This window comes from Mustela nigripes, chromosome 14 (genome assembly GCF_022355385.1).
Source record: "Mustela nigripes isolate SB6536 chromosome 14, MUSNIG.SB6536, whole genome shotgun sequence".
Taxonomy (NCBI): domain Eukaryota; kingdom Metazoa; phylum Chordata; class Mammalia; order Carnivora; family Mustelidae; genus Mustela; species Mustela nigripes.
The window spans coordinates 40,869,121-40,883,864 of NC_081570.1; the positions used below are offsets into that span (position 1 = coordinate 40,869,121).

Genomic DNA, 14,744 nt, shown 5'->3' on the forward strand with positions numbered 1-14,744 from the left:
TCAAATCCATTAATCAATTCTCAAACTAATCTGAAAACTGGGTTGTAAGTATGGCCGATATTATTAGTAACCCCATTTTAGAGCTAAGTAACTAGATTTAAAGCACCTGCCTAAAGATGAACCCAGCTAATAGGAGACATTGATTAGGAAGCCTCTGATTAAATTAAAATCTATTTCACAGTATGCACCTTGGCACTTGGATATCAAGATCATTTAGGGTAAATGAAACCATCACCCTAAAAGCAAACTTGATAAACAGGTATGTCAATAAAATCTGGCAAATAACTCCCTCCATATTTCTTTAGGCCCATTGCATTATTAGTCCTCAGATGTTTTGTCTACCCATACCAAAATTCATCTGTTAGGATTCAATTAATGCTAGTTTCAATTTTATTATTAACTACAAACTTTTATCAAATGTAACTCTTACTGTTTTACTGTGTTTCACTAATACCCCGACCCTTATCATCTTAAATTAAATTAGAAATTTTAGAATGGATTTCTGAATGTGACAGGTATTCACTAGGATTTTAAGTCTGTCTAAACTTGATATATGAGCTAACCCTAGTCAGACAGTTTGACAGTTGAACAATATGAAAAATCAGGACTTCATCTCACTTTTATCTCCAAGAGTAACTGCTACTGAGAAATTTGCTAGGAAAGGTCCAAGTATACCAAGAAACTGAGGACTTCCACACCTCTTCTGCTACTCCAGCTCAAAAAAGTGACTCACAGCTGACAGTCTTTCACTATTAAAAATATCATCAGATAAGAAGAGTGAGACAAGTAAGTTTAACCCTCAAACAAGTTAGGTGATACCACAGATGACTCCAGAAGGCAGATTAGTGTACTGTTGGTATAGCTTGTATCACTCCTCAATTGCTAACACAGAAATTAAACTCCCATTCTAAAGTAATAAAATGGCATGCAATCAAGAAATATGGAAAAAGTTCAGCTAATAGTATATAAAGTGTAAGAAGGGCATATGGAGAAAAATGTAGCATATCCCCTTTATTCAAAATATTTTGTCTCACCCTGTTTTGTGCATTACACAAAAATTCCACTTTGCCACTTAAAAAGCCTCTAATTGTAAAATTATAAACCAAAAACCATAATGCTAAAAAAGGCAAAAAGTAAAGGTCTAACCTTGAGAGAGTAGAGTTAAGAAACTGACAGTACAAGAAAGGCGAAAAGCAGAGTGCTGCAGAATGGAAAAAATAGTCCAAACTAGAAAAAACACAGAAAGGAAAGCAATATTCAAAAAAAGATTAGTCAAAGCTGCAAAAAAATGCAGTTCTAAAAAATCAGATTATAAAGAGAAAAGAGATTATTCGAAAGACAAAACAAATGCAAACTTTAAATACTTATGGTTAAAAAGTTGGGTTAATAGATAAGACAATAATGATAAAATCCCATTTTAATGTACAATATTGATATCTGATATAATTAGCCAAAAGTGTCTATGCTCTAGTGAATGGACTTCAGACAAATCTATTAAAAACTCTGTAGAGCAGATGCAACCTGGGGTGTCTACTAATGTCATCTGCTTCAGAAAGCTCTGTCACATCTATAGTTTTGCACTGGTGGGAGATTTAGTGGGTATAAAATGAAGGTGACAAGGTGAAAAAACAGTCTGCATAGGTGAAAAAACAGGATGAAACAACTCAGATATAATTATAGCAGAGAGCATAAATACAAATCTCTAACTTTTATCTTTCTGGGTGGCATCACTTTTCGTCTTTTCCACAACTTATGGAACCTATATCCTATGTCACCAGAAATCTCAAAAATTTCAGAAAATGCTCTCCCTTTCCCTAAAACTCACAAAAGAGATAATCAAATACTTATTTTATTTAAAACTAAGGATTAAAAACTCCTAGAAGTAATTTCTATACCTGGTAGCTATAAATTTCCATTTAGCTGACTTATTAAAAAAATCAATTTTGACTTTTATTAGGTTAAAATGGGATTTTTTTTTAACCTATGTGACAAAATTACTACAAAACCAAACTATTCTACTGACATTTTAAAGACAGCTCTCCTTATACCACACATCTAACAACTTTTATTATATCTAACTCTGAAAAATCACCACAGCAGTAATTACTTTATAGGTCATAAAATATTTAAAAATACAAAGTATGTATTTTTAGAGGCAATAATAGTCTCTAGAAAACGTTAAGTCCTTTTGAAACTCTATGAAGGCCAAGATATTGTAAATACACTATGCTAGGAAGGATATCTAGAGGAGGAGAGAAAAATCAAGGCACAGCATGGCTAAAACAATGTAGTTTTGAAAACTCCTATGCTGGCCAGAAACCAAAAGTTGCTAAAACCTGCTTCTAGCTGTTCAGATATGAAATTTGGCTCCATACTCAGGAAAAGGTTATCTACGTGGCTAAAACCACACAGACTTCTCAACATTATGTTTTTCTTGTTTACATATAAAATTGACACCAATCATAATCTCCTAGATTTTGTGTTTAATTTTGTATTATTTTGGGTGAATCATCAAATGAAACACAATAATTTAGTTCTTATAGATTTCACTTATATTTTATACCTTATTCATAAAAATTCACAAATCTAAGACAGGGGAAGAGGGGGCAGAAAGACCACATTTTTCCAATTTTTAGATTGGAAAATATGTTTGCCATATGTGTAATGAATGCTGGGGTAAACGAGCTGCAGTCCAACAATGTCATACAAGGCGTCTGAACATATTTATAGACACAAACTAAACCACAAACAGTATACGGCTCTACCGATAGCCAGATACATTTTCTCCACTGTTTCATTCAAATCAAGTCTGTCATCTAACACAGCACTTGTTTCCTTTTGTTAATACATTCCAGTTTTCCATTGTCTTACCTTTTGTAAACTGGTCCTGTCTGATGGTGGAACCATTTCAGGAGTAAGAATGTGAGGAGGATCAATGCCTTTTATTAACTTTTGATTGATCAAATGAAAAGCCAAGGCAAACTGATCTTTTGAAAGCTTCCCACAGTCCTTTGTGTCACATAATGTCCTGTACAAATAAACAAAACAAACAATATAAATGCTACAACTGCTATTCTAAAAATCCAGGGAAAAAGTAATAGGACTAGGTAGCTTTTAAAAAAAATGATCAATTGACTCGGGAGAGAAGGGTGGGGTTATGGACATTGGGGAGGGTATGTGCTATGGTGAGTGCTGTGAAGTGTGTAAACCTGGCAATTCACAGACCTGTACACCTGGGGATAAAAATATATTATATGTTTATAAAAAAAATAAAAAATTTAAAAAAAATAAAGAAGAAGACAAAAAATGATCAGTTGAGTTAAAAAAGAAACTCATACTTCTGTGTGTGACCTACCCAAAACTTAAACTCAAATGTTAGAAAAGAGAGATGAGCTAAAATGGTTTTTAAAAAAGAGAAAGAGAATGTTCGCCTTGATGCTGAGCAGAGGCCTCTTATCTGGGTTTGCTTTGTACTTTCTTACCAATTTTCAGAACTATTACAGATTAAGAGTTGTGGTGGGCCAAAAAATCCCAACATTCTCAACATTAAAAGAGGTTAAAAATAAAACCTAAGTTTCAACAAATTTGAGTCATTAGTGGCGTTAGAATGATTCTAAAACAAGCAAAAATTTCCACGTTGGCTTGCTTCCTGCAACTCTTGGGAGTAGGCGGATATAAGGATCACCAAGTCAAAGCAGAAACAACAGCTGCAAATGGAGATCACATGTGAAGAGAAGGCAGCAATGTGGAAAGCTTTACAAAATCACTTGAAGAGAAACAGCAAATGTTTTATCCTGTTTTCTTCTCTGTCCTTCCTTCCTCCCTCTCTCTCTCTTTCTTTTTAAAGCTCAGCTTTCTGAAGTCCTGATCTGTTTCATTCACTGAAACTCAATGTGGCCTGATGAACAGACTACGGGTAAGGTGTCAAAGAAATCCTGAATTCCAGCTTCTCTACTTGTTTCTTCTTGTGACCTTGAACAAATTTTTTTAACCTCTTCAAGCCTTAGTTTCTTTATCTATCAAGTAGAGATAACACACATTCTGCAAGGTTACAGTGAGAATTAAAGGTAAAGTACAGGAGCACCTGGGTGGCTCAGTCGTTAAGCAGCTGCCTTTGGCTCCGGTCATGATCCCAGTGTCCTGGGATCAAGCCCCACACTGGGCTCCCTGCTTGGCAGGAAGCCTGCTTCTTCCTCTCCCACTCCCCGTGCTTGTGTTCCCTCTCTTGCTGTGTCTCTCTCTGTCAAACAAATAAAATCTTAAAAAAAAAAAAAAAAAAAAAGGTAAAGCACATAAAGTCTGGGCATAATGCCAATTCCATGACAACTGCCATTTACTGAGCACACTGTCTGGCCTAGGCATTTCAAAGTGGCAGTTATTATTAGTGACAGATATTTAATCTTTCCCAGTCTTGAGTTCTTGTTCCTCTTAAGGCAGACCTATTGTCCTCCTTTGTTCTTTTCTAAGTTTCTCTTTGAAGTTATTTGGTTCCACATTTGATGTTTGCTGCCTCTTGAAAACCTCAACATAATCTCTAGTATAGTCAGGTGGATGGACAACAGGCACACTAAAATTTTCATACGTATGGTCTTATTTAACATGACATGCACTGAACACTCAAGTTCATCTTTTTTAAGGACCACGTGTGTACTCCCTATGTGAAGGTATAAAAGTATACATGCGCCATACAGAATGGTAAGAGCATGCCTTGAAGATACTCTTCTGTACATTGACTAAATTTCAGATTTTTGGATTCTCCCTTAAAAATTTAAGTTTAATTAACTGATATAAACAAATGCTGCATTTTAACATTTTAATAATCATTAACTGATACTGTCAACTTATAAAACAGGTAATACATTCTCAAGCTTTTATCCATTATCCAGAAGAAATTCTCATATTTAAATTTTCTCTACAAAGAATTTTGAAAGTTAACTATCCAATTTACAAATGCCTAAAAATAAGAATGCGCAAAACCAGAGTTTTACAAAACCATATTTGTTTTCTAAATTAATTTAAATAAAACCTTACCAAATATGGGCCAGTAAGGTAGAAGGTAAACCTGTCTTCAGGAAGATTTCACGGACTTCCAATCCAGATACAAAGCCATCCATATCTTTATCAGTTTTCAAGAAGATCTCATCGTATTTAGCCTTTTCTGCAGGGGATACAACCCACTACAGGAAAGAAATAAAAAGAGTAATAAGAACAAGTAAATATATAGCTATATAAGGGGCTTCTGTCAGAATGAAACACACTTTGAAATGTCATTCTTGCAACCCATGAGAGTATCTGTCAAAATTTTGAGCAATTCCATCCCACTAACTGTAGCAATAGTGTACCATTCCATCATACCCTAATCAAAATGCTGTGGTGAAGAGAAAATTGCGGAAGAAAAATACAGGTCAGTTGGGATCCACTTATAGATGCCCATTTCACTTTTTTTCCTTTTAAGTAATAAATAAATTCAAGCATAGTTAACTCTTAACTTATGAATGACATTAAGATGAGTAACTGGGAGAGTCTGTACAAACAAAATATTCAGATAATTCTCAATCCCTATTTTTCAGAGTTTCATTCAGCATTCATAGCTATAGCTGAATTAGCTGCTTTGCATATCTTGTCATTATTTTCCTTTATGCAGCTTGACAAGCAACAGGCTGGAGGGGAAAAAAAGCTCGGGACAATCCAAAATTGGATGATATGATCCCAAAGAATCAAGAGTTAACCAGGGATTAAGAAAACAAAAACATCTATTAACTATGCCTGCGCAAGCATGCCAGATTAGCACGGAATATCTTCTGTCTCCAACTCTAAATCCACGTAGATCAAAGCAAAGCCAATAAAACATCCATAAGTAAGGCCAAATGCAGGAGGATTATGTCTTCGCCGGGACATCATATTATTCAGATTCAACCAGAGGGTGCTCTAAATTTTTGATCCCTTTGATTGCTACTTCTGTCTTCATCAAGCAATCAACTGTTAAATGCCATGCACTTAAAAAAAAAAAAAAGTCCTTTAACACTGATAGATCTATACCTGTCTTAACGGTGCTTTGGTAGGTAAAATGCCTACAGGTGGTAAGGAGTGGTAAGGTTTCTCGGCTGATGCTGACGAGGGGATCAACCGCACAGAGCCTGATATACTGACCGTTTTTCTCTTAGAAGGTGGCACCAAGGCGGGAGGCAAGGACATTGGCACAGGTTCTTTCTCCAATGCGCAATATACCAAAAACATGGCCTTCAAGAGAAATGAACCAGGGTCATATATATTAAATTCATTTAACAACATCCACCCACTGAGTTATTATTGTTCAACAACAAAGCAGCTACAGTCTCAAAAAAAAATTTTTTTTAAAGAAATTGGGCTGGGAAAGAAGAAAGGGAGGAAAAGAAGAAAGGAGAAAAGGAAATAAATTAAAGCCAAGCAACTTTCAGGAAGATATCCAAAGTAGCAAAAAGTCAGACACATACCCTTCAACTAAAAGTCTTGCAATGTCAAAAGCAAACAACCTGGGAAAAAGATATCTGCAAAGAAAGAGTTAATCTTCCTAAAAAGAGTCCCTAGAAATTAACAGAAGAAAAAGGTAAAATCCAACAGGAAAATGGGTAAAGAGTAAAAACAGATATTTTACAGGAAAGTAAAAATTACAGATGGTCTACTCTTGAAGATACAAATTATGCTCACTTTCATAAAACTTCAAATTAAAACTATATTAAAATACATTTTCCACTTACTGGCAAATATCTGAAGTTTCATAATGTACACTGTTAAATAGACTAGGCAAACAGGCACCTTCAGACATTGCTAGTGGGAGCTCAAACTGATACCAACCCTATGAAGGGCAAATTGGCAACAACTACCAAACTTATTTACTTCTCATTTGGCTTAGCAATCCCCCTTCTGTGATCTATTCTCAGACTTACCTGCCTACATAAAAAACACTGTATGTAAAAGATTGTTAATCACAGAATTCTTTGTAGCAGCACCCAAGTGCTCAACAACTAAAGACTGGTTTAAAAACATTATGATACAGCTCTACAATAAAATACTATGAAACAAAAAGAAAAAACACAAAAAACCATTAAAAACATTATCTTAACTGTGGTACCTTCACAAATAATATACAATTATCAAAACTCATCAAACTATATACTTAAATTGAATGCAATTCACTGAATGTAAAGTAGTTCTTCAACAAAGCTAACCTGGGAGGGGGTAAAAAAAAAAAGAAACAAAGAGCTCTCCATGTGAAGCTATCCAAGTACAGTGTTAGTGTGTCTAACAGTGTGTATACTGTGTTATCTCTTGCGGTAAGGGAATAATGATTATTCATGTGTGCTTATATTTGCATTTTAGAAGTCTAGAAGAATGAACAAGAAACTAAGAAAAGTGGTTGGTTGTAGAGTGGATATAAATGGAGCACTGAGGGCAAGGATGGAACTGAGTTTTTTCCACTGAATATCTTCTTATATGTACTGACTTCCCACCCATGAGAATGTATTACCTATTAAAAATTATTTTTAATTATTAAATACATAAAGCATTGGCACAAAGTCGAACAACCTACATACAGAATGTCAAGGCACCTTCAAGACTTTCAAAAGATAGTTTCCACGACAATCTTCAAGCATATGAAATTGCTCAAAACAATCTGGAACCTACAAAAAGATTCCAACAGCAACTGGGAGGAAGTTTAAGTACTTCTTAATTATTCTTCTTCCACTGAAAATAACATTTTTCCCCAAAAAAGTTTGCTTACAATTCTAAGTTAAGTTTTATGGGACTTTCAAATCAGTGTTTATTGAGCACCTAATACAACAACACTAATCCCTGATTTCTGTGATTAGAAATATCGTTTTTAAAAATTTTTTATTTTTAAATAAACATATAATGTATTATTAGCCCCAGGGGTACAGGTCTGTGAATCGCCCTCAGAAATATCATTTTATATATGAAGAAACTGAAGCTCAGAAATGCCAAGTAACTTGCCTGATATCCTTTAAAGAACTGATAGTATAGGATTCAAACAAAGATCTGGCTACAAAGCTCTGGTTTTTCTCAGATTTATCAGCTTCATTAGGAGTACACATGTAAATTTATAATACCATGTTCTCTAAAAGGGATAAAACTAACCTTTCACCCAGTGGGTCCCAAATTGTCGCAGGTATCTGAATTACCTGAACAACTTTATAAAGCACAGATTTCTAGGCTCCACTTCCAGAATTCTAGAATCACTAAGTCTGGGTTGGGCCTGATATTTTAAATTCCTAAGAAGTCTCCAGGGATGCTGATGCTCTTTGTCCTGGGACCATATTTAACCGTTTGGCCCAAATCAAGAATTCTCCTCTTCCCATTCGCTAGTCAACTTGAAGAATTCAATTTAGTTTTAGAAACACACAAATTTTATTATCTTCAAAAGCTTGAAACTCCAGAGTGAAAACCATCTGGCTAGCACATACTTTCAACCAAATTTATGATATAGGCATTATTATTAAATTGGCACCGAGCTAAAAGAAGTGACTAACATGCACATTAAAGGTCAGCATTCTTCTCGCTACAGATGGGAGTCATTTCCTGGAAAAGGAGACACTAGAAGCAAAAAAGCCATGTCAGCTATCTGCTGCCAACAGGCAACACATTTTTTGGAAATTTAAAAAAAAATTATCATTAATTTCATGTTGCACTGAGAATAGTTTCCCTGACAAAAGTGAAGCCAAAAAATTTTCCAGCTAATAAGAAGAAGAAATCACTGCTGGGTGATTTTTTTTTTTTTATTGTACTTTAGCCTCATCAAAGCCTGCTATTGAAGCAAATATAGCAACTAAATCAAATGATGCACCATATTCAAAGAAAGAAAGAGAGAGAGAGAGAGAGAAAGAAAAAAAGAAAGAGAGAAAGGGAAAGGAAAGGAATGAAATCTGGCAAAATCAAGCCTAAGCTTTCTCAGTGATAGCAGGGAAGAGGGGATTTAGTTTTACTACTACAGTCAATTACCAGTAGCTTCTTTATTTTCTTTTTATTCTTTGTGCTTTTAGCGAATACATCTCAAATTTTAGTAGCTATCAGAATCTCTAAGAGGGCTTCTTTGACCCTACCCCAGAAATCCTGATTTAGTGGGGCTAGGCTAAGGCCTGAGAATCTGCATTTCTAACAAGTTCTCTGGTAATGCTGATGTTGCTGATGGGAGACCATACTTTGAGAACCAGTATTTTAGTAGTCTCCTTAAGAGTTTTATTTGTTCCTTCATCTACTTGAACTGCCAGTTTTAATTTCTCAAAATAGCATTCTGGGATGAAAATAATGGGTATTTCTTATAAATACAAGTTTTTTTTCATCAATTTAATTCAACAAAATATTTATGGAGAAATCTCTAGCCACCAGGCAGTGTGCTAGGCACCAGAAATAGAAAACCAGAAAGACCTTTTATGTTTACCACCTGGTAGAACCAGCAACCATGTAACAAGTTGACTTCAGTACAATGTGAACATGTTAATACAAATACAGTTAATAAATCTCAAAGTGCCAAAAACTTTTCACATGAGGACCCAACAAATACTATGGACAAAAATTTAGACCACTTACTTGACAGAAAAATTTAAGGCCTATTAAGAATGTAAAACCCAGTACAAAGGGACGCCTGGGTGGCTCAGTTGGTTAGGCGGCTGCCTTCGGCTTGGGTCATGATCCCAGCATCCTGGGATCGAGTCCCACATAGGGCTCCTCGCTCAGCAGGAAGCCTGCTTCTGCCTCTGCCTGCCACTCTGTCTGCCTGTGCTCACTCTCTCTGACAAAAAGAAAAAAAAAAAAAACCAAAACCAAAACCCAGTACAAAGATATGAAGACAGAATACAAAGTAAAAAAGGCAGGAGTCTGCCTCTCCAGAGAACAGAATAGGAAAAAAGGAAACAGTAACTTCATAGTGAAGAAATCTGGCAAACGGCATCTTTACCAAGTGACAAAGATTAACATCACCATTAATGGCATGCGGGCATTATGTACCACCTGATAAATGTGATGAAAAAGTCCTATCACACTTGTGGTATTCTTCCCAAAAACCCATACCCCTAGTCTATCCATGAGAAAAACGTCTGACTGGCAGACATTTTACAGGATACCTAGCTAGTGCGCCTTGATAATGCCTAAGTCATAGAAACAAGACAGAAAAAATATTTATATACGAAAGGAGACACCAGGGAAACACAAATCAAAAGCACAACACGGTATATCCTTACATGTGTCAGACTAGCCAGAATCAGAAAGACAAGAAATAATAAGTGTTGGCAAGGATGTGGAGAAAAAGGAATCCTTATGCACTGTTGGTGGGAATATAAATTGGAGCAGCCACTGTGCAAAACAGTATCAAGTTTCCTCAAAAAATTAAAAACCAGAAATACCCTATGACCCAGTAACTCCACTATTGGTATTTACTCAAAGAAAACAAAACTCTAAGTCAAAAAGATGTATGCACCCCCATGTTTATTGCAGCATTATTTGCAATAGCAAAGAGATGGAAGCATCCCAAGTACCCACCAACAGATGAATGGTTAGAGAGATGTGGTGTACACATGCACACATGTACACACATGGGAATATTACTCAGCCATAAAAAAGTATGAGATCTTCCCATTTGCAACAATATCGATGGCCCCAGAGAATATGATGCTAAGTGAAATAAGCCAGATAAAGACAAATACCATGATTTCACTCAAGTGGGGGATCTAAGAAATAAAAGAACAAAGAAACAAAGAGACAAAGAGACAAACAAGAAAACAGACACATAAATACAGAGAACAAACTGGCAGTTACCAGGAGGGACGTGGGGGGAGGGATGGGTGAAATAGAAAAAAGAGATTAAATAGTACAAACTTCCAGTTGTAAAATAAGTTGCAGAGATGAAAATCACAGGACAAGGAATATAATCAATAAGAGTGTAATAACATTGTCTGGTAACAGTAACTGTACTTATTGTGATTATTATGGTTACTAAGCAATGTATAAGATGGCTGAAACATTATGCTGGACACCTGAAACTAATACAACACTGTGTGTTAATCACATTATTTCAGTTTCAAAAAAAAGCTACAGACTCTGAAAAGTTAAAAAAAAAATGGTATGGACTATGTTGTTCATGAAATAAAAAGATGGAAAAGATTTATCAGGTAAAGTCTACCAAAACAATGCTAGAGAGACTACTGATACTGACAAAACCACAAGGAAAATCCTAGAACCAAAAGAACTAAATTAACTGAGTAAAATCTAGAATTTAATTTAAAGAAAATGTTCTAAAATCTTCTGGGGTTAGGAGGTAAAGAAGAAAGAAGTGAAAATAATCTAAAGGACTAGTTTTACTGGAGAGAAGGTTAACTTATTTTCAGCTACTGGAGAAATAAGTAGGATTTAGTACAGAGACAGGTATTATTAACCATTAATGGAATAGATGTAACAATTTCCACTTTAATAAGAACAGAAAATTCAATGAATCACTATTTGATAACCAGCAACAGAAACAGAAAAAAAAAAGAGAGAAAACAATAATGTTAACTAAACAAGATAGGGGGAATAAAAATCAGTATCTGTATCATTATCATAAAAAGACAGAAATTGTCAAATGAGGTAAAAAACTGAAACACAGCAACATGCTGTTTTCAAGAGATACATTATAAATATAAGAAATATCAGGTAATCCAGATAAAAAGAGAACAGAGGCAGCAGAAATATCACAGGAGGGGCACCTGAGTGACTCAGTTGATTATTAAGCATCCAACTCTTGATTTTGGCCTAAGTCATGATCTATATTTTTTTTAAGATTTTATTTATTTATTTGACAGACAGAGATCACAAGTGGGCAGAGAGGCATGCAGAGAGAGAGGAAGGGAAGCAAGCTCCCTGCTGAGCAGAGAGCCTGATGCAGGGCTCAATCCCAGGGTCCTGGAATCAAGTCATAATATCTTGGTCATGGGATCGAGCCATCTCCCCACCTCGGGATCCAGGCTTAGCAGGGAGTTTGTTTGAGATTCTTTCTCCTTTCCCTCCCTCTCTGCCACTGCTCCCAACTCGTACACACTTTCTCTCTTTCAAATAAATAAATCTTTTAAAAAACATATCACATGAGCTGGAATCTAAAATTAAAGGCACTAACCATAATAAAGATGGGAAGAATTTCTAAGGAATGCACACAGAAAGAAATCAAATGTGCAAAATGGTTAAAATTAGTAAATCTAGGCATATGGATGTTCACTATTTTTTTAAAGTAGTAACTTCTTATAAATGCATCATTCATTCTTAAATTATGCTTTCAATAAACATTTACTTTTATTCTAAAAAAGAGAAGGTTACCGAGTAAAAGGCTTCGGGGCATATAAGATAAACTGTATTTAATCACTTACCTTAGCACAGACTACCGTTAATCAAATGAGGATAATACTATCCTCCATCTTTTTTAACTGTGCTTATACAAACGCTTCTTTGAAATTTTTAATTGTTGTCTTTATAGAAAAAAGAAATCCCTCTAAAAATCTTACCAATGCAAAGATTTTACACCAGTATTATTCTTTTTTTTTTTTTAAGATTTTTTTTTTTTTAACTTATTTGACAGAGAGAGAAAGCACAAGTAAGCATAGGGGCAGGTAGAGAGAGGGGGAAGCAGGCTCTCTGCTAAGCAGAGCCTGATGCAGGGCTCGATGCCAGGACCGAGACCATGCCTGAGCCAAAGGCAGAAGCTTAACCCACTGAGCCACCCAGGAGCCCCAGATTTTATGCCAGTACTCTTAACACAAAAGCTATTTATAAAAAGTTAATATGCAGAGTTTGACAGTCGTTCAAAGTACATCATCAGCCAAATCTCAATGTATCATTTTCTCTCCCCAGAACACCAAACAAACATTGAATCAACTTCAAACATGTAGCTGGGAAAAATTCTGTTGCCACTGTGAGGGGGTATATCCCCTGCCACTTCCCAATTATAACACAAATTAAAATAAAAATACTAGGGATGTAGGGCCATGAACTCAAGTCACTTTAAGTTTCCACTTCTGTATTTTTTTTCCCCAAATGTAATAATCCTTAATCTTCCTATTTTAGTTGGCTCTTAGGCTATAAATAGAATAAAACTTATGAAAGAGCAAAAAAAGAAAAATAAGGAAAAGAAACATACTCAATAAAATTGTTATAATGAGTTTATAGAGGTCTAATTATCTCCCAAACAGAAATGTTGAAACATTCAGGGAACATATATATGTAAAAACAGGTCACAAAATGGGCAACAAAAAAGTCTCAAGAAACTTTTTTTTTAATTTTTTATTTTTTATAAACATGTATTTTTATCACCAGGGGTACAGGTCTGTGAATTGCCAGGTATACACACTTCACAGCACTCACCAAAGCACATAGCCTCCCCAATGTCCATAACCCCACTCCCCTTCTCCCAACGCCCCTCCCCACAGCAACCCTAAATTTGTTTTGTGAGATTAAGAGTCACTTATGGTTTGTCTCCCTCCCATTCCCAACTTGTTTCATTTATTCTCCTACCCACTTAAGGCCCCATGTTGCATCACCACTTCCTCATATCAGGGAGATCATGATAGTTGTCTTTCTCCGCTTGACTTATTTCGCTAAGCATGATACGCTCCAGTTCCATCCACGTTGTCGCAAATGGCAAGATTTCACTTCTTTTGATGGCTGCATAGTATTGCATTGTGTATATATACCACATATTCTTTAGCCATTCATCTGTTGATGGACATCTAGGTTCTTTCCACAGTTTGGCTATTGTGGACATTGCTGCTATAAACATTCGGGTGCACGTGCCCCTTCGGATCATGACGTTTGTATCTTTAGGGTAAATACCCAGTAGTGCAATGGCTGGGTCATAGGGCAGTTCTATTTTCAACATTTTAAGGAAGCTCCATGGTGTTTTCCAGAGTGGTTGCACCAGCTTGCATTCCCACCAACAGTGTAGGAGGGTTTCCCTTTCTCCGCATCCTCGCCAGCATCTGTCATTTCCTCACTTGTTGATTTTAGCCAATCTGACTGGTGTGAGGGGATATCTCATTGTGGTTTTGATTTGTATTTCCCTGATGCCGAGTGATATGGAGCACTTTTTTCATGTGTCTGTTGGCCATCTGGATGTCTTCTTTGCAGAAATATCTATTCATCTCCTCTGCCCATTTCTTTATTGGATTATTTGTTCTTTGGGTGTTAAGTTTGCTAAGTTCTTTATAGATTTTGGACACTAGTCCTTTATCTGATATGTCGTTTGCAAATATCTTCTCCCATTCTGTCAGTTGTCTTTTGGTTTTGTTAACTGTTTCCTTTGCTGTGCAAAAGCTTTTGATCTTGATGAAATCCCAGTAGTTCATTTTTGCGCTTGCTTCCCTTGCCTTTGGCAATGTTCCTAGGAAGATGTTACTGCCTGTGTTCTCCTCAAGGATTTTGATGGATTCCTTTCTCACATTGAGGTCCCTCATTCATTTTGAGCCTATTTTTGTGTGTGGTGTAAGGAAATGGCCCAATTTCATTTTTCTGCATGTGGCTGTCCAATTTTCCCAACACCATTTATTGAAGAGGCTGTCTTTTTTCCATTGGACATTCTTTCCGGCTTTGTCGAAGATTAGTTGACCATAGAGTTGAGGGTCTATTTCTAGGATCTCTATTCTGTTCCATTGATCTATGTGTCTGTTTTTGTGCCAGTATACCATGCTGTCTTGATGATGACAGCTTTGTAATAGAGCTTGAAGTCTGGA

The 14,744-nt window shown here is 35.9% G+C and overlaps 1 protein-coding gene across 4 annotated transcripts in view; it reads right to left on the reverse strand.

The window, feature by feature from the left end:
* EPS15 (epidermal growth factor receptor pathway substrate 15) overlaps positions 1-14,744 on the reverse strand; it is a 145,951-nt gene that overhangs the window by 77,600 nt on the left and 53,607 nt on the right. For all 4 annotated transcript variants that reach the window (XM_059374710.1, XM_059374708.1, XM_059374709.1 and 1 more), the window contains 3 exons: positions 6,151-6,240; positions 5,032-5,177; positions 2,872-3,028 (listed from right to left, as the gene is read on the reverse strand). In XM_059374710.1, coding sequence (XP_059230693.1) covers positions 2,872-3,028; positions 5,032-5,177; positions 6,151-6,240 — 393 coding nt within the window. The remainder of the gene's footprint in view (positions 1-2,871; positions 3,029-5,031; positions 5,178-6,150; positions 6,241-14,744) is intronic.